We start from the raw sequence: 20,153 nt of genomic DNA on the forward strand, positions 1-20,153 counted from the left end.
TCCTAGGCTCTGTGGTTTAGACCACAGCGCCACCCACGTCCCTGGCCACCAACTTGGGTGGCTTTAAAAGCAGACTAGACACATTTATAGAGGATAGGCCTGTCAACAGGTGCTTGCCGCAATGGCTATGTTCTAGCTACACCATCACAGGCAGTACAGCCTCTCAGCACCAACTGCTGGATCACAATCGGGGACAGAGCTGCTGTTCCACTCTGGTCCTCCTTGCTGGTTTCCCACAGGCCTTTGGTTGGCCACTGTGAGGTAAGGAAGCTGAGCTAGATGAGTCATTGCGCTGTCCCAGCAGGCTCTTCATGTGTTCCTAGTCCTTATGATTATGTGCTTCAAACCACACAAGCCAAGAATGGGGGCTTGTAGCCTTCTGGAGGTTCCTGGACCTCCATCCCCCCTGGGCCCTGTCTGTTGACTGTGCTGATGGGAGATGAGAGATCAAAAGCATACGGAGGGCACCACCTTGGCCACCCCTGCCCTGAAGTCCCTATGACAGCCTTGCAATCCTGGAGTAACACTAAGGCTGGTTTGAAAGTGCAGGTCAGGGGAAAGCGGAGCCAATAGGTCTACAATTGGCTTACAATCAAACCAAAGCATTCAAAATCTGGACAGAGATGTCACAGCGGTGTATTGTCATGCCAACCACTACAGGTTTCCCAAACGTCTGTAATTTATTTATTTGCACTTAACACTAGGTATCTGATAGGCTGTTAGCTTTGACAAACAAAACGCCCTCTCAGGTTCCACCAACAGCTCCATTCTGGAGGGTCTTGGCCTACTCTTCCAACATCCTGCAAATGGTTATCTTGCAAAGGTTAATAAGTAAGGAAATCTCTTACTGGATCACCTCACCCTGTGCCAATCGCATCTTCAGTGGGAGCTCAACTGGGCTGCCCTCAACACGTCCGTGAGGTCCTACAGGTTCCTCTCCCTTGGCTGTGGGACTCTCTGCAAGGTACAGCCCTTCTTCCCAGCCTCCTCAAATGCTCTTGCCCGACTGGAATCGTGATAAACCTATGACGTTGTTGTTGGCATCTGTCTGACTCGAGAGGCAATGAAGCGCACCTCCAGGGGTGAAGCCAAACAGCTGTGATAGCAGCACCAAAATGACTTCTCCTGGGCACAAGCCTGGGCAGCCTGTCTAGACAACAAGGCCCCCTCCTCAGCCTCACTGATGTGGTCCAAAGAAAAGCAGGGTAATATGTTTGGCACCAGAAGTTGCTGGAAGGAGTGCCATCCATCCACTCCAGATTTGTGTAGGGTTTACTCCTTCGCCTTGGCTTCTCCCAAAGGCATCCCACAAGGTAGCAGAGGTTGTATATATAAAGGTAACATTTACATCCGTTGCTCCACTCGCGTTTGCCTCTGGCCCTAGAAGAAGGAATGTGAGTTTGGGGCTTGTTGCTATTGCAATAAGCAATATTCTCCAAACCTGGTAAAGAGGAATATTGAGCGAGGCAGAGCTGTTAGAAGGCAGGCTCCACCCCCTGAGGGCATCCCTGCCAAGTGAAGCAAAGCAGGCAAAAGCAATAAGCCTTTTCCGTGGTGGCACCTGCTCCCTTCCCAGGGGACCTGCCTGGCACCCACTCGGCTTCACTTTTGGTGCCAGGTCTTTTTCTTCTCCCAGATGTTTACGTGGTTTTCAAGGCAGTTTCTCAGCACTTGCTGAATCAAACCACCAGCTGGGTTTTACTGTCTATCGTTTTCCAGCAAGTCCTTGTGCAGTACAGTCATACCTCAGGTTACAGCCACTTCAGGTTGCATTTTTTCGGGTTACACACCCACCAAAACCCAGAAGTACCAGAACGGGTTACGTCCAGGTTTCAGCGGTCGCACATGCACAGAAGCGCTAAATCGCAACCCATGCGTGCGCAGATGCGCCGCTGCAGGTTGCAAACGCTGTGGGTTGCAAACGTGCATCCCACACGGATCACGTTCGCAACCTGAGCGTCCACTGTATAGGGTTCACTGCTATTATTCTTTTGCTGGCAGCTGCCTTGGGGAACAGTTTTGGATCATACTGTTTTGTGGGTTCTGTCACCAGATAGTTACCCGGTCCTGGAATATACCTGTTGGGAGTCGTTTGACCGCTATTTCAGATCCCGGTTTAACCCAAACATACGTTATGGCTTTTACTTCTAATTTTTAAAGCACTTTTGGTGTACAGTGATGACACTGGCGAGACGCCCTAGAGGTCAGGAAGCAACTCAGTCATGGGTCCTGAAAGGGCTTTCTACACTAATAGAAAAGCTTTAGGTTAAGACATTTGTAGACCAATTGAATCTTCTCTATGCTATGAGATAGACTGCAGAGAAAGAAAAGAGGGAGAGCAATTGTGGGCTGTTTCACCACCACCCACATAGGAGAGCAGGTGCGTAATTTGCTGTTGGCACTGGCAACTGCAGCCTGGCAGCAAACCAGCCTCTCCTCCTGCCCCCATTGCCAAGCCCCTCCCTCTCTCACCGCCCAAAGCATTGGCTAAAACAACCTGCACAACTCTGGCACCCTCCAATTCCCACCAGTCCCAGCCAGCATGGCCAGTGGCAAGGGAAGATGGGAGTTGAAGTCCAATGACATCAGTCCCCCACCACTGACCTAAAGGAAGCCTTGCAGAAAGGACACAGGAGGAGGATATGGGGTGGCTCCTCTTTCTCCCTCAGATACAAGCCAGTTCCTTGTCCTTAGGAGGATAGATCTGCCCCATCTCCACCTCCTTGGAGAGACAGGCAGACTCGGGAAAAGAGCCTCTGTCCCTTCTTGAAACCAGTGGCGTAGCATGGGGGGTGCAGGGGGGGCCGGCCGCACCAGGCGCAACATCTGGGGGTTAGGGGGCGCAAACCCACGGGTTAGGGGGCGCAAATTACTTGCCTTGCCCCGGGTGCTGACAACCCACGCTACGCCACTGCTTGAAACTAAGCATAAATACAGACCTCTGAAATAAAGAATCTTTCCCCCATTTACTCTTCAGTCTCTGCTCCCTGCGCTTGAATTTTAGACTGCAAAAACCTTGGAGCAGCCCCTTCTTCGTATTTTATTTATCTACCCAACAAATATTATATACCTTACTCGATTCAAGTTCTCTAAGCGATTTGCAAAGAAAAAAAGAGAAAACATTCATTTAAAGAGAGAGAAAGAGGTGCAAAGAAGCTAAAGCGATTAAAAATAATAATAACGTAAAATTGAATCTGCAACTTTAAAGCAATTGTGTAGAATAAAATTAGATGGCGAAGCATCACATACCACTGACAGTTCCAGAAAGAGTTGCCGTGAATAATGGCTGTTTAAATCTGTCTCTGTTGCTGCTCAAGAGCATAACCGCTGTGACCACTCTAGTCCACCTCCTGCCCAATGCAGGCAATCTGCAGCTGAAGTGTCTCCAACTGGGGCCTGGCCAGCCTCTGCCTGAAGACCCTTCAGCCCCAGGGAGTCCCACCCCCCCCTTCAAGGAACATGCCTACTTGGTCAGGGGCCAGCAAACTTTTTCAGCAGGGGCGCAGGTCCACTGTCCCTCAGACCTTGTGGGGGGCTGGACTAAATTTTAAGGGGGGAAATGAACGAATTTCTATGCCCCACAAATAACCCAGAGATGCGTTTTAAATAAAAGCACACATTCTACTCATGTAAAAACACACTGATTCCCAGACCGTCCGTGGGCCGGATTTAGAAGGCGAATGGGCCAGATCCAGCCCCTGGGCCTTAGTTTGCCTACCCATGTCCTTGATGAACTGCTCTCACTCTCAAGATGTTTCTCACAATGTTCAAACAAAATCTTCCCTCTTGTAACTTCTGCCTATTAGATCCAATTCTGTCCTCTGGAGCAACAGAGAACGAGGCTTTGCCTTCTTGTCTGTGGATCTGATAGCCCCTCCTCCGCCCTTCAGTCATCTCTTCTCTGGGCTAAACACCTTTGGCTGGTTTTACCTGCCCTCACAGGACGTGGGTGGCGCTGTGGTCTAAACCACTGAGACTAGGGTTGCCGATCAGAAGGTTGGTGGTTCAAATCCCCGCGACGGGGTGAGCTCCGGTTGCTCAGTCCCTGCTCCTGTCCACCTAGCAGTTCGAAAGCACGTCAAAGTGCAAGTAGATAAATAGGTACCACTCCGGCGGGAAGGTAAACGGTGTTTCCGTGCGCTGCTCTGGTTCGCCAGAAGTGGCTTAGTCATGCTGGCCACATGACCCGGAAACTGTCCGTGGACAAACACCGGCTCCCTTGGCCAGTAAAGCGAGATGAGCGCTGCCACCCCCAAGTCGTCCACGACTGGACTTAATGGTCAGGGGTCCCTTTACCTGCCCTCACAGCAGCTGCTTTCCAGGTCAGTGACCATCTTTGCTGCTCTCCTCTGAACCTGCTCCAGTTTCCCAAGTACATCTGAAGTTGCCTTCATTTGCACCAACACTGACTGGCAGCAACTCTCCAGGAACTCAGGCAGGGGACATTCCTAACAATGGGCTGAAATTGGGGCCTTCTGCATGCAGGGAAGATGGTCTATCACTATGGCCCATTTTACTAGGGGGGAAATCAGTGGCGTAGCGTGGGTTGTCAGCACCCGGGGCAAGGCAAGTAATTTGTGCCCCCTAACCCGTGGATTTGCGCCCCCTAACCCTAACCCCCAGATGTTGCGCCCGGTGCGCCCGGCCCCCCCCCTACACCCCCCACGCTACGCCACTGGGGGAAATTACTTCTTCCCCTGACTTGGAAGTGGTGGCTGTACCAATGATGTGTAAAATCTCCAGGGGGCGGGGAGGAATGGCAATGGAAAGGTTTCTTCCTCTCCCCCCTGCAAAAAATGCCATTCTCTTTCTCTTGGAGCTCCCTAAGGGAAAACAAAACAAAACAAAACAGAGCATCGCAGAAGAGCAAGGCGGTGCCGCCAGAAAGGAAGTACAGTATTGCAGTTTATGAAAGGAGCCCCGAGATGCATCAGCCGAGGTGGGGAGGCGGAGTTACCCCCTCCCTCCCATTCCTTTGCAAGGTCCTCGAAGGCGCTGGGGCGATCACCCTGGGATTCCCCGCAAAGCTGCGACATTGGAAAGGATTCTGGGACGCCAAGGCCCCTTTCCGACCGCAGCGCGCGGGGGCTGCTCGAGGCCACCAGCACCACCCCTGGACCCCGAACCTCTTGCTCCGCCGCCCCCGCCAGTTTCCTTTGCTTAAAGCCAGTGGCGTAGCGTGGGGGGTGCAGGGGGGCCGGCCGCAACATCTGGGGGTTAGGGTTAGGGGGCGCAAATCCACGGGTTAGGGGGCGCAAATTACTTGCCTTGCCCCGTGTGCTGACAACCCACGCTACGCCACTGCTTAAAGCGCGCAACCCGAAAGCACCGCTCGCTTTCCCGCAGCCACCGGCGCCCCCTCCCCGCCGATCTGGCCCCGAGAACCCCGCCGGGAGGGGGCTGGCATTGTAAAGGGCGCCCTTCCCAGGGGGAACCCCGGAACCCCGCGGGTCGCGCGGGCTCCCCGAGCAGGAGAAAGAAGCGCATCCCTCGAGCAAGAAGAACATCCTAGACAGCGCAGAAGGAGCCTATTTGAATGACAGCACAGCAGGCGCGCCTGGGGGTCATTCCGTCGAAGCCGGCTCCCTTCCGCCGCCCGGCATTGGCTTGCCTTGGCCCCCCCCGGGAAGCGCCCGCCCGGCCCCGACGGCGCCCAGTTACGCAGGGGCGGAGACGGCGCCCCTTCTGCCGCCGCACCGGAGGAGGGGCTCCAAACTCCCCGGCCAGGCTTCCCCGGGGATCCCGCCCCGTCCGGATTACGCAGCAGCGGAGATCGCCGCAAAAGCGCCGCGGGAGGAACAGCCCCCGCGAAGGGCCGCCCCTTCCCCCGAATAATGCGGCGGCGGTGGCGGCTTCGCCCGGAGCCTTACCTGGAGCTGCTGGAACTCCTCCTCCAGGGCTTGCCACTCCGCGCGGCACTTCTGCAGGGGCTGCGCCATGGCGCCCGGGCCCAGCGCGCTCCTCCCGCTCCCGCTGCTGCTCCTGCCGCCGCCCGGGCGAGTGAGCGACGAAGCCGAGCGAGATCCGCCCCCCCCCGGTCCCGGTCCCACGTGCGCGCCTGACGTCACCGGGGCCCGAATCCACCTCCGGCTTCCCCCCCCGCGCGCGCTCTCGGCCAGGCGCTGGGCAGGCGGACCCCGCGGGAAGCCGGCAGCTACGGCGGCGCCTCGGGCCGAGACCCGACCGGGCAGCGGCGGAGGCGGCGGCCCCCCTCCCGGGCCATTGGCGCGCGCCGCAGACGGGAGCGCATCGATCCCCGCCGGTTGCGCGCGCGCCCTGCCGCCTGCTCGGGCCATCGCCTCCTCGCCTCCCATTGGACGAAGCCGAGCCTGGCCTCTTCGCAGGCTCCGCCCCCCCCAAATCTCGCCCTCCCCACCCGCCCAAGCTGCGCTATCAGTTAACCCGTTCTTGCCCGGCTACGCCCAACTCAGAAATGCCTGAGGAGCGCAGCAGCCCCTGGCGGGCTGTGGCGGGATCGCGACGCCTTCTGGTTCAGCTTGCCTGCCTGCCTGCCGGTTTGGGCCACCCCCTCTCAGACCCCGCAGACAGACAGCGAGGCCTTGGTGGTGGTGGCACCGCCTGGCGCTGCCCTTTTGTTGGTGACCCACGACGGGGTGTTTGCGCAATGCTCTGCCTAGTGAGCTCCATCTGCCTCCCTGACTGCTGACTTTCAGGAGGAATTTTGAAACATTCCTGTTTACTCAGGCTTTTGGTGGCAGAAAGGAGGAAGCATCGTTCCTGGCAGACTTGAGGTCGCTGGTGGAGAATGTCTTGAACTGTTTTTAATACCCTCTCTTTGCCATGTCTTCCACCCTGAATTCCCTCTGGAAGGGTAAAATGTAAATCATGTAAATTATACACACACACACATTTATTTATAAATGGCAGTGACGTCATGTTATTACAGTAATCCTTAAAGTATTTTTTGTACATGATGTCAGTGGCAGGCCTTGAATGACTTCTGTGGTATGATGGATAATTATAAGAGAATATAATATTGATGAAAATCAACAAAAGAAAACGAAAATAAATAGTACGCTAAATTAGAAACACAAGAATAACGTATTGTGATGTGAAGTAACAAATATTACCATTTTCTTTCCTCTGGATAACCCTTTTGTTTGTTATTTCTTTTTAATCTCAATAGATCAATTTAAAATATTTATACATGGCAGGGGAAGCAAAGCAACTTGCAAAATTAGCATGGCTGTATTTACTGTATATGGATTTAATATTTTTATTTGTTAGATAATTTTTATCTTGCCTATGAAAGGACCTATGAAAATCTGGCAAAATAGCAAAAGAGCTTTCAAGTTCTCCAGGACTCTTTTTTCAGACCAAAACTATAAAAACTTCTAATATTTACATAGCATTTTTTTAACTGTTCAAAGGGTTTCACATACACAATCTGTTGCAATGTTTACAGAGGTGTCAGTATTAAAATATTCATTTTGCAGATGGAGAAGTTTAGTCCACGTGGCAGAGCAGAGCCAAGATGCAAACTTGGATTTTCCTGATTTGCAACTCAGGGAAAGAACTGCATGTTTCAGCCCATGAGAACAAAACTCACAAGGCCAGAAAGAAACTTAATTTATTAAGACCAACCTAGGATGTTCATACAGAGTATAATGTGTGCTTTCAGGTTGCTGCAATGGTTAATTATGTGCATAATATACCATAATAAAACCGATCCAACATTGCTCATACAAAACAGATAAAAGCAGAGCACGCTCCATGAACCACCTGGACTTTCATCTGCAGCAGCAGCAAAAAAATCCCCTTCACCTTCCTGCCCACCCAAAAATCCCAGGCAAACAGGTTCATTTGCACAGGATAGCAATGCAGATGCTGTTGGAATCCAATTCCCATCGGCATAGCCAACGGTCCGAGATGATGGGAGTTGGGCCAACAACATCTGGAAGGCATCAAGTTGGGGACGGGGCTAGCAAAATTAAGGAGGTGCTGGCAGAAACACAGCGCTGCTGACAAACCTGCCTGAGAAAGTGGTCTGCACAGGCATTTTAAGAGGCATTCAAACACATTCAAAGGTTTTAATAAAAAGTAGTCTTTATTAAATAGTTTTCCAGATGAAATACATTGTTTCCAAGAGATTTGCATGGGGAAATCTTTTCGATTCCTGAAGAATAAGGGGCAGTGGGGTGAGGGAGGCCAGGGCCACATCTGCACCATTTCATGTGCTACGAAGCCGAAATAAACACTCATGGCTTCTTTCCCCAAAGAATCTGGGAGCTATAGTTTGAAAAGGGTGCAGAGAGTTGTTAGGAGACCCCCTGCTCCCCTCCAAGAGCTACAATTCCCAGAGTTCCCTGGCAAAAAGGGAACTCTACCCCCTAACCAGAGTTACAATTCCCAGAGTTCCCTGAAAATAAGGGAACCCTACCCCTACCCCTACCCCTGACACTAACGCTAACCCTTAACCCGAGCTACATTTCCCAGAGTTCCCTGACAAGAAGGGAACCCTAACCCTAACACTACCCCAACTCAAACCTACCCCTACCCCTACCCTACTCCTACTCCTACTCCTAACCCTGCCCCTACCCCTACCCTAAGCCTAACCCTAACCCTAACCCTAAGCCTAACCTGCCTAACAACTCTGTCACATGCTGTGATCACACACACCAGGCCTTCCAAAGCTGAAGCTTATTATTCATCCCACCAAATAGCCATTATTATCATGATTATTATTATTAGCCCATCTTCCGTAGATTTCAGGGATGGGGCTGATGGGAGTTGGAGTCCCAACAATCCCTGCTGGACACCAGGCTTCCCATCCCTGGCCTATAAGATAACCAGCATCATAACCCTAGTTAAGTATTTCCTGCCATACCTTGTACTGGTCGTTGGGTCACAGCTTGTTCCAAGGCTCTGGGTTGCTCTTTTTGTCCCAGCCAGGCAGAGAAACGTGACAAGAGGCAGGCGGCAAGGAGTACATCTTTGGAAGAACAAGAAAAACATACAGCATAAAGCGTAACGCTCTGCCCAACTCTTGGCACATGGTTCCCACCAAATTTAACAATCATGGCCTCCTCAGTGCCACCAGAAGAGCACTCTTCTTTTATAATGTGGGATGTAAAAAAAGGCCACCATGCCACAAGTATTGGTAAAAGCCCTTTAAAGCCAGTTAACACACAGTTGCATAAATACAAGGGCAGCTTCTCCCTGCCTTGCACCAGAGACAGCAGCAAGTTTGTGAGGCAGTGCTGGACAGAACTCGATGCTGGCATCCCAATCCTACACTTTCTCCATGACAGGTTCCTGATAGACTTTGTGCTTTCTGCTCAGACAGTTCATTGGCTTTACACTCTTCCCAAATACCCTAGTAGCTATGCTGTACCGTTCATTGCAATGCCTTGGATACAATTCGGCTGAGGAATGGTTGGTTTTCTTACTCTAAAGCTAAGAAGCTGATGCTCATGTTTTACTGTGGTTTTATAATTTGTTTTATAACTATTATTATTATTATGCTGCCTCTGGAGCACAGCAGGTCATATTTTATTCAGGTGGCACTTTAAGATGTACCACGTAAAGAAGTGGCAAAAGCTCTGCCCCCAAGGAGTTTGGAAGGGTGCTTATCAGCCTGGCCCAGCCAGGACACCAGTCCCTGGCACTGGGTCCCCAGACGCTCTTCAGTGGCAGTGTCGCTTCTGATAAGAAGCCAAGCTCACTCCCATCCTCTCAGGCCACGGATCCCTGTGATGAATTCTGAGTTGCGTAAAGTAGTGGGCAGCTGCCACAGATGGGAGTCCAGCTGAGGTCCCATTCAAAAGCGCTGCCTCACATCCATCAGTGAAGGACACCCAGGGGCCACTGGGAGGCAGGGAGCACGTGACGTGGTTTTGCAGGGATGGCAGTTGTCAGCACCATGCCAAGGGCTGATCCTGCCCTGAGGGGTGGCAGTTACCTGACATCAGGGTTGAGAAGAGCAAGGCGCATGGTGCACAGGCCGGTCCCTCCGATTCCAATCAAGATAAACAGAGGAATCAGCTGTGATAAACAGAACGTTTTGAGATCAAAAGCCGAAGTTCAAAACCGGAATAAGTCGCCTAAGACAGTGTGCGTGGGAGAGGTCAACTGCGAATGACACCAGATTCAGGTGGAAGGCCGTGCTGATCTGTCATAGTCATAATAAATAACAAGATGAAAAAATCTTTTTCAATAATTCCAGTGGCACCTTAAAGATCAACTCAATATAAGTTTTCAAGGTATGAGCTTTCGTGTGTAATACACACCGTCAGATACTTCAGCCTTATAACTGTTGAGGACTGTTATGGCCAGTTGGTTCCACAGGGAAGGGCAAGGGATTCTTAAAGGGATAGATGACCAAAATGAGCTTCTAACTGCATTCTATACAAGATCTTAAAGTAGCTGTCTTATTGCAGAAGAATTTTAGAAATACACTTGAAAGAGAAGTTGCTGAATTACAACTCATTACCAAACTAAAAACTATGGAGAGACCTGGTCTGAATGGAGATATTGGATTCATGTCCCATTATACATACTGAAGCTAAATTACTGGAATTATTAAAAAATATCTTTTCATATTTCATCTTGTTATTTATTCCGAATGACACCTGCACACAAACAAGCAACTTCCTTGGGCAGACAACGTCTGCTCCCAGGTTGCTAACTAAGGCTTTTTAAGTCTCCAGCTGCAATTTTTATTTCTGAGAGAATTTCTAACCTGCCTTTCTTCCAAGGATTCCAGGGGAGCCTACATTATAATAAAACACAAGAATTACAATTGCCAGCAAGGGCTGCCCAGCCTCTCTTACAGTTTCAACAGCAGATTTTGCAACATCAGTTGGGATATCCCCCCCCCCCCCCAACAACAGTGTGGGGATAGGAAGTTCTTTAAAACGTAATTTTGGTTCTATGAGGATTTATTTTTTTATTTCACAAGATTTAGATACCGCTTGATTGTAGTAAAACCTTAAAGTGGTTTACAAAAAGCAAAAGAATCAGTAGAAAGCTGTGAAATCAACTGTTTAAAACATTCAAAACATAATTAAAATCAATCCCAAACTAAAACCCAGATTAAAGCACATGTCAACATTCTACACATCCTGATGGGCTTGCCTAACCTAAACAAAACTGTTTTCAGCAGGCACTAAAAAGAGTACAGTGAAGGCATCTCTGATGTCAATAGGCAGGGAGTTCCGAAGTGTGGATGCTGTCACACAAAAAAACTGATTTCTCACCATAGCTGTCAAGCGTCCCTTATTTGGCGGGGCAGTCCCTTATCCTAGCGCCATGTCCCGCTGCTGTCCCTTATTGATGATGTCCCTTAAATTTCCCGGGTTTCAAAGGAAGCAACTCCTCTCCCTCCCTCCCTGCCGGCCAGGGAGGAGGGAGGCTCCAACTGTGTTGCTTGGCTGCGTTGCTCACCCAATAAGGAGTCTAAGAACAACCGGGGGGTGGAGCTTGCATGCCTTGTGCGCGTTGCCTGGGGACTCGCCTTTGCTCAGCGCTTCCCAGTGGAGAGGTGACGGTGGTTTTCCTTGCTGCATCCCCTTTGCCGGGTTGCTGCGCTGTGGGAACCACCGCTTGAGGCTTCGTTTGGCTGCTGGCTGGGCTTTCTGCCTTTGGCTCGGGGGGGCTCAGAAGTTTAACATACCTGTGTTTGGAACATCCCTTATTTGGGCTGCTGATCCCTTATTTTCAAGGCTGTTGGTCCCTTATTTTCAAATCTGTAAATTGACAGCTATGTTTCTTACAGATGCAGAGCGAATATTCCAAGACAGAAGGATGCCAACCACAACAGTGCAAGTTCTGCAGACTGAAGCAGTCCAGTAGGCATAGATCTTGCAATTAAACTGGTCCCAAGCTGTTGAAGGCTTTATATCCTAATAGTAACACACTGAACTTGGCCTGGTAGCAAATTGGCAAGCAGTGGAGGTCTGTGAGCAGTAATATGCTGATGGGGGTCTCACTCCTGTCAGCAATTGTTCCACAGCATTATGCACTAACTGCAACATCCAGATCAAGAACAAGAAATGCCCTATAAGGAGTGCATTGCAGCAAGTCTGGAAGTAACCAGTGCACGGACTCCTGTGGCCAAGATTTTCCAGTCCAGGAATGGTCGTAGCAGATAGAAAGGCACTTCTAGCCACTGAGGCTGCCTGGACCTCCAGGGACAAAGCACCCGCAGACTGTGTACCTGCACCTTCAGGGGAGTGCAACCCCACACAAGAGAGGCATCTGAGCAGTTTCTTGGACACAGGAGCCACTCATCTACTGGGCCTCCATCTTGTCAGGATTCAAGCTCAGCTTGTCTTTCCTCTCCTGAGTCAGATGGAAAAATAGAGCTGAGTGTCATCAGCATACTCATCAGACCTTGCCCCAAAACTCCTAATGGCCACTCCCAGCAGCTTCATATAGATATTCCATAGCATTGGGAATAAGGGAGTGCCCTGTGGCACCCCATAACGTCACCTCCAGGGGACTGGAAAGCATTCTCCCAATGCTACTCTCTGGACTCGGTCTCAGAGGTAGGACCAGAACCATGGTAACACAGCACCTCCAAGTCCCACCTCAGGAGGATACCATGTGAATGCTATCAAAAGCTTAAGAGATTTTAAGAAGGACTGAGAACCATTTATGTACATCAGATGACAAGGAAATAAGCAGCTATCCTATTTTTAAAGGACATCTGAAGCAGCCCTGTTTAGGGAAGTTTTTAATATTTAATGCTGTATTGTTTTTAACACTCGATTGGGAGCCGCCCAGAGTGGCTGAGGAAACTCAGCCAGATGGCAGGGTATAAATAAATTATTATTATTATTATTATTATTATTATTATTATTATTATTATTATATCTACAGAATCAATGTAAAGAAGTGGACACACTTGCAGGGTTTGATTAAACACTTTTGCACCCAACAAAACAAACTAATAAAATAAATGTAGAAATAGAAATATGAGGTTAGAATGATAAGAAAAGAGTAATAATTATCTTACAGAATAAGAAATAACTAATAAGCAGGGTGAGATAAAGCACCAGAAAAGGTAGTTGAGGGAAGTCATGGGGGGATTTGGGGATTTATATGCTATTTTCCCCCTTTTGTGTGAAATATTATAAAATTGAAAAACTTAATAAAATCATTAAACAACAAACAAACTTAAGAGCACTTCGAAAAGGAACCTGCGATTATTAAGACTAAGTCATGTCAGACAAACCTCATTTCTTTTTTGATGGGGTAACCAGCTTGGTGGATCAGGGGAATGCTGGGGACATAGCGTATCTTGATCTCAGTAAGGCTTTTGATAAAGTCCCCCATTATATTCTTGCAGAGAAACTGATAAAATGTGGGTTGAACAAGGTAACTGTTAGGTGGATTTGTAGCATAATGGAGTCAACAATTTAGAAGGCAGGTCCAGGAAGGAAAGAATCCTAGAATCCTAGAATCATAGAGTTGGAAGAGACCCCAAGGGCCATCGAGTCCAACCCCCTGCCAAGCAGGAAACACCATCAGAGCACTTCTGACATATGGTTGTCAAGCCTCTGCTTAAAGACCTCCAAAGAAGGAGACTCCACCACACTCCTTGGCAGCAAATTCCACTGTCGAACAGCTCTTACTGTCAGGAAGTTCTTCCTAATGTTTAGGTGGAATCTTCTTTCTTGTAGTTTGGATCCATTGCTCCGTGTCCGCTTCTCTGGAGCAGCAGAAAACAACCTTTCTCCCTCCTCTAGGTGACATCCTTTTATATATTTGAACATGGCTATCATATCACTCCTTAACCTCCTCTTCTCCAGGCTAAACATGCCCAGCTCCCTTAGCCGTTCCTCATAAGGCATTGTTTCCAGGCCTTTGACCATTTTGGTTGCCCTCCTCTGGACACGTTCCAGTTTGTCAGTGCCCTTCTTGAACTGTGGTGCCCAGAACTGGACACAGTACTCCAGGTGAGGTCTGACCAGAAAACCCCTACTGGTATAAATGGGAAATACCAGAGTTGCTCCTAGTATACAAATTCAAATATGTGTGAGTGTGGACTACTCTGGTCTAATCGGAATGGGATTAACAGCTAGATAATGTTAAAATATAGACAAGCCATGGTGGTGGTGGGGCTTACGTCTGCCCCCACCGCCTCTCCTACCCTTCTCCAAAATGTACCATCTGACTTGCTCTGATAATATACGGCTTGCACTTCTGCTGTTAGTTTCAGCTTGATAAAACACAAGCAGCGTCCACTATGGCAGGAGTCTGAGAATTCACACAACCCAAGATAATATTTGTTGTAATCTTAACACTACAACTAAAATCAGAAGAGGTATTATTATTGTGGACGTGGGTGGTGCTGTGGGTAAAAGCCTCAGCGCCTAGGGCTTGCCGATCGAAAGGTCGGCGGTTCGAATCCCCGCAGTGGGGTGCGCTCCCGTCGCTCGGTCCCAGCGCCTGCCAACCTAGCAGTTCGAAAGCACCTCCGGGTGAAAGTAGATAAATAGGGACCGCTTACTGGCGGGAAGGTAAACGGCGTTTCCGTGTGCTGCGCTGGCTTGCCAGATGCGGCTTTGTCACGCTGGCCACGTGACCCGGAAGTGTCTCCGGACAGCGCTGGCCCCCTGCCTCTTAAGTGAGATGGGTGCACAACCCTAGAGTCTGTCAAGACTGGCCCGTATGGGCAGGGGTACCTTTACCTTTACCTTTATTATTATTTATGGCCTCCAGATGGCAGCACTGCACACAGTCTTTACAGGTTTGCTGAGCCTCCACCCAGTTGTCTGTCTACAGATTTTCACTCTGTAACCAACAAAATCAAGGAGGGAAGCTTAGACCAATGCTGAGAGCACCTGTTTTGCACGTAGAAGGTCCCAAATTTAGTCTCTGGAATCTCCAGCTGAAAGATGCAATTGCAGGGAAAGAATTTCTGTCTCTGCCTGGAAAGTCCCTGCTAGTCTGGCATTGCTTGGTGGCAGGCTTATTTATTTAAACATATCTATGCCGAATACAACATTTAAAGCATAAATTAAACACCAGAGATCAAAACATTGGAGATGCAAAGACTGTTGGTTTCTGAGTAATTTGGTAAAAGAATAAAATGAGAATTCCCTGGATGCATAGATCCAGGTTTGGTGAGAGAGACCCAGCAGAGATTTAAAATCACAAAACTTGCAGCAAAGTAGAGTGTGGAAATATAGGCTGTTAGTTTATCATATTCCTTTCTAAGTTTCTTCCAAAATTTCCCACTTCCCCTCAACATAGAAAGAGACCACACATTTGGTAAGTAAAAAATGGTTTACTTACAAACTCCTCAAATATCATATTCATGTCCGTTTCCATACAGCAGCAATAAAAGACAGGTGGTACAACTTAATTTCAAAATTGGTTTCTAAATGTTTCTAAATTATTTGCATAGAAACAAGACGGCTTGCTAAAGCCATGTGGTCTGGGCTTGGAGCAACCAGCCCAGACATTCTTACTGGTTGGTTCACCTGGTGGAAAGAGAAAAAGAACGAAGGGTTTGGTAACCCTTCCTCCCAAGGTGAGGGTATGTCACCTAGCTAAGCCTGGCTGGACAGCTTACTCTGTGGTCTTAACCCATTCAACTTTAATTAGATTTAAGCATGTTGATTATATGAGGCTAGATACTGTATATCCCATAGGGACGCAGGTGGCGCTGTGGGTAAAAGCCTCAGCGCCTAGGGCTTGCCGATCGAAAGGTCGGCGGTTCGAATCCCCGCGGCGGGGTGCGCTCTCATTGCTCGGTCCCAGCGCCTGCCAACCTAGCAGTTCGAAATCACCCCCGGGGGCAAGTAGATAAACAGGGGCCACTTACTAGCGGGAAGGTAAACGGCGTTCCGTGTGCGGCTCTGGCTCGCCAGAGCAGCGATGTCACGCTGGCCACGTGACCCGGAAGTGTCTCTGGACAGCGCTGACCCCCGGCCTCTTGAGTGAGATGGGTGCACAACCCTAGAGTCTGTCAAGACTGGCCCGTACGGGCAGGGGTACTTTTACCTTTACCTTTTACTGTATATCCCAGAAAAGCTTCCTGGAATAAAACAGTTTTATTCAGACACCTGGAAGTTAGCAGGTATGGGTCACTTTCAACCCTTTCCAGTAGTATCTGATCAGGCAGGGTTCTTACCTTGCATGGAGTCACGTTTTTGCTCCAAATATGTTTTTTGCCATCTCTGCTTGCAGCTGTTCCATTAAACTGCTGGCTCTGCTGCTGCATTTCCCCATCAAACCGCTGTTCTATTTTGTCAAATCACTGGCTCTGTTTTCCCATCATCAGCTCCACCTGTTTGCTATTGCTATTCCTCCCTCCATTTCACTTCAGAGACACAACACCCAGAGGTCCTCCTGCAGGAAACGTGAATCCCACCAACCCAATCTCCTAGTGGTGAGATATTCCAGGGGTTTCAGGTGCTTACCAAGAGCCTGGTTTCCTGAGACTGAAAGTCAGCAGAGACTGTGGTGTCTTTAGGTTAATATTGTGTGTGTGTATAGGGATGCAGGTGGCGCTGTGTTCTAAACCACTGAGCCTCTTGAGCTTGCCGATCAGAAGATCGGCGGTTCGAATCACCGCAATGGGGTGAGCTCCCGTTGCTCGGTCCCAACGCCTGCCAACCTAGCAGTTCGAAAGTGCAAATAGATAAATAGGTACCACTCTGGCGGGAAGGTAAAACGGTGTTGCTGTGTGCTGCTCTGGTTTTGGTGTTCCGTTGCGCCAGAAGAGACTTAGTTATTCTGGCCACATGACCCAGAAAAACTGTCTGCGGACAAACGTCTACTCCTTCGGCCTGTAATGCGAGATGAGCGCTGCAACCCCAGAGTCGTTTGCGACTGGACTTAACTGTCAGGGGTCCTTTACCTTTACCTTTTTATGTATGTATGTATGTGCATGCACATACACACACACAACTGAGCCAAGAATGAGGTGCTCACAGCATTCACACTCCAAAAGGTCTCACATCTCCCTTAGTCAGTCTTAGATTCCAGCAGAAATCAAGCATGGGTCTTTGTCCAGCTTTGCAGACTGCTTTCTTGCTGCTCACATCACACACCACAACTCTAGCTCTTGTATTCCTAACTACCAGCCAGGGATGGGGAAGGGCCCACCCATTTGCCCCGTGGCATCAAGCAACTTTTTTGGTTATGCCGATCATGGTCCTTATGTGGCTGGCTAATTGTTTTACAATTCCCTAGATAACGGCACTGGTTTTGTGAGCTTGGTCTTGTACCTTGGACTCAGAGGCAATATGTAGACTGATACCCCTCTCCCCCCAAAGCTGCAACAATATAAAATAAGCAGTTTATTATTTTGAGTGTGCATGTGTGTATAAATCGGTAATGATACATTATTTATAAATTTTGTTAAATAAAATAAATAATAAATGCTGACATGTTCTAACCTCTTTTTAGCTTGTTGCTGATATGGTTTCTAAAATGATTCAAATTGTTTTTAACTGTTTTTAATGATAGTTTTAATATTTATTGTAAATTGCTTAGAGGCTTTGCTACAGTCAACATACATACATACATACATCATTTTATTTTTATGCTGCCTTCCACAGTTAAAACCATGCTCAAGGTGATTTACAACATGGGAAAAAATACACAATTCAAAACACATAAACAATAAATAAAACATCAAAAAGTACACAACCAACTTGAACAATTTCCACATCATAATAATAAAAATGCAAACAAAAAATCACAAACAAAACAGCAACACCCCCCAACACCACCTAAGCACCCTAAGAATTTAGTAGTATATAAATTTTATTCAGTTGTTTCTTGATGCTAAACATATACTTATTTCTGCAAAAAGAAAAAGAAAAAAGAAAAAACCAGAAAAAAGCCAAATTCCAGTGTGAGGAGGGGCAGTGGGCCACTGTGCCGACTCCTCCCCACACTTTAGCTGCATGTGTGTCGCCCCCCAAGAGAGAGGCAGTTCCCTGTGAACAGATTCCGATGGATTTGACCAACTTCTATTCATCAGACAGTCCTCAGGAGGGCAGGGCGCCCTCGGAGTCCGTCTCTGGGCTTGCTCTCCTGCAGAGGCTTGCCCGTGTTGCCATGGCTACCCTGCCACATTGCAAGCTGATGTGACCAGCCTGCTCTCCAATGCCAACCCCACAACCGCCCTCAGTTGCTTTTGGGCAGCCCTTCTGGTTCCCAGGACAGTCCAGACCTAGAGCGGTGGATCTGAGGTCAGTCTTTAATTGTGTTAAATTCTGGAAGGGGAAGAGAGAGGAGACCTGGTCTCCTATTTGAAGGGTCCCAGAAGACAACTCTGTGGGAGTGTTTCCTGCAGGACTTGGGGGGGGGGAGTGTGAGCAGGGATAGGCAAATCTGTCCGTTTTGGTTTCTCTCACCCAGTTTCTCATTGTACCAAACTTAAATTCATTTCCCTGCACTTCCAAATCTGTTTCTGGGTGCTTGATCTTTTTTTAAAAAAAATCCTCTAGAAAATTCATCAGCGCCTTAGCGTGCATTTCCCATAATATGCACCATTCTTTCCCCTAATACAGGACATTTTGTATGTTATTTCTATGGCTACATGCATTGTTATGCACAGTTGCCTCTGTGCATTTTCCTATGCATGATTTTTGCATTGCAGAATTCAGAGAAGCGTGAATTTTCGAGAATATCTGTGTTTCAGTTTGCATGTTGTGTGAAATGAAATAGAATCGAACTTCTCCCCCAACCCCATGAGCAAGAAGCCCCCTTAGCTAGACAGATCTGGAGTTTGGCTGCTTTAAAGTGTATATGAGACGGCATTTGATTATGAGGCCTTGTTTGCTTAAAATTTAGGATCAGAATGAATTTTAGTATATGTAGGTTTTGATCTTGGCATTGCCCCAGGTGCCTTTGGGAAGGGATTCAGTTACAAACTACATGTAAATCCAGCAGTGTGCATTTGTGGGAGGTGGAATAAATCTATATTGATGGAAGATAAGTCTATCAGTGCCTACTAACAACACTGGCTCTAAAATGGGATCGGGCATGTTCCCAGAGGACGAAGGCTTGATGAGTGCCTATTTGCTATGACAATTATATATCTAGGTTTTGAGGCAGTCTACCTCTGGTGGCCAGTTGCCACTAAATTGGCCTTCCACCTTCCTGTTTGTGGGCTGCCTGGTCTCTGAGGACGTAAGATGCTAGGAGGAACAGCGCCTCCTTGGGCTCTGGAGCCAGCCATAACCCAAGTGAATGGAAGCAGAACCAAAAATGCTTTGGGCACACTACCTCAGCATCACGTGGCACAGTTAATTAAGTACATTACCAATCAGCTTTACTTGACCTGATGCCTTCCTATCGGCCTCAGCCAGGACAGCTGTTGTAACCCAGAACATCTGGAGGGCGTCAGGTTGGCAAAGGCTGATATAGATAAGAATCAGTATTTTGCATCACAACTTGGATTTTTAAAAAAATTAAAAATTAATTGGCATTTATATTTTGTTTTTGTTTTGCAACCGGAAAAACAAAGCATTTGTCTCTATTACAGGCCAAATTCTGCAGATGTTCATCTATATAATTCTATAGAGAGTTTCCAGCATTGAATTCATTCAACCATGGGTGAGTACTTGAGTATAGGAAGCATATCAAGGTGGGGAGGAGGAGGAGGAGGACATTAGATACAGGTGTACAGGTGAGGGGACGGAGAGGATCACAATCCGTAATCCATCTCCCTGCTCATCTTCTTAACACCAAAAGAACAATGGTTCAGGCGGATTAAATGCAGTGCCAAACACAGAGCTTCATTCTCACCTTTAAACCAGGGATGAGGAACCTGAGGCCCTCCAGATGTTGTTGGACTACAACTTCCATCATCCCCAGCTGTTGGCCATGCTGATGGGAGTTGAAGACAAGCAACATCTGGAGGGCCACAAGTTCCCTATCGCAGCTGGAACCATCACCAGCCCTGTGGAGGGGCAGCCCAGGAGGGGCCCATTGTAATCCAGTGGCAGACGCTGCAGTCCCATGCGCCACACCAAACATGGACCTTTCTGTGGTGGCTCCCCATTTGTGGAATGCTCTCCCCAGGGAGGCTCATTGGGCACCTTCCTTTTATATATCTTTAGGCGCCAGGTGAAAACGTTTATCTGTAACCAGGCTTATCAATCAATCTGTGGCCTTTTAAATGTGTGCGGCAGGGCTATCAGTTTGTTCTCGTTTGTCTTTGT

General features: G+C 48.4%; 2 protein-coding genes across 4 annotated transcripts in view; both read right to left on the reverse strand.

Annotated features, from left to right (window-relative positions):
• TMEM120B (transmembrane protein 120B) overlaps positions 1-6,311 on the reverse strand; it is a 29,107-nt gene extending 22,796 nt beyond the window's left edge. The window contains exon 1 of the mRNA XM_083418330.1: positions 5,871-6,311. Coding sequence (XP_083274456.1) covers positions 5,871-6,296 — 426 coding nt within the window. The 5' untranslated portion in view covers positions 6,297-6,311. The remainder of the gene's footprint in view (positions 1-5,870) is intronic.
• The window catches only part of LOC310666891 (uncharacterized protein), a 160,484-nt gene that overhangs the window by 134,570 nt on the left and 5,761 nt on the right, over positions 1-20,153 (reverse strand). Inside the window, exons 2-3 of one of the 3 annotated variants that reach the window (XM_083418449.1) lie at positions 9,923-10,005; positions 8,849-8,953 (exon numbers count right to left, since the gene is read on the reverse strand). In XM_083418449.1, coding sequence (XP_083274575.1) covers positions 8,849-8,953; positions 9,923-9,929 — 112 coding nt within the window. In that variant the 5' untranslated portion in view covers positions 9,930-10,005. Of the gene's footprint in view, positions 1-8,848; positions 8,954-9,922; positions 10,185-20,153 lie in introns of those variants that run through there. The other 2 variants (XM_083418448.1, XR_014506055.1) reach the window with 2 other exon arrangements.

The sequence above is a fragment of the Podarcis tiliguerta genome, assembly GCF_965153285.1.
Source record: "Podarcis tiliguerta genome assembly, chromosome: 16".
Classification (NCBI taxonomy): domain Eukaryota; kingdom Metazoa; phylum Chordata; class Lepidosauria; order Squamata; family Lacertidae; genus Podarcis; species Podarcis tiliguerta.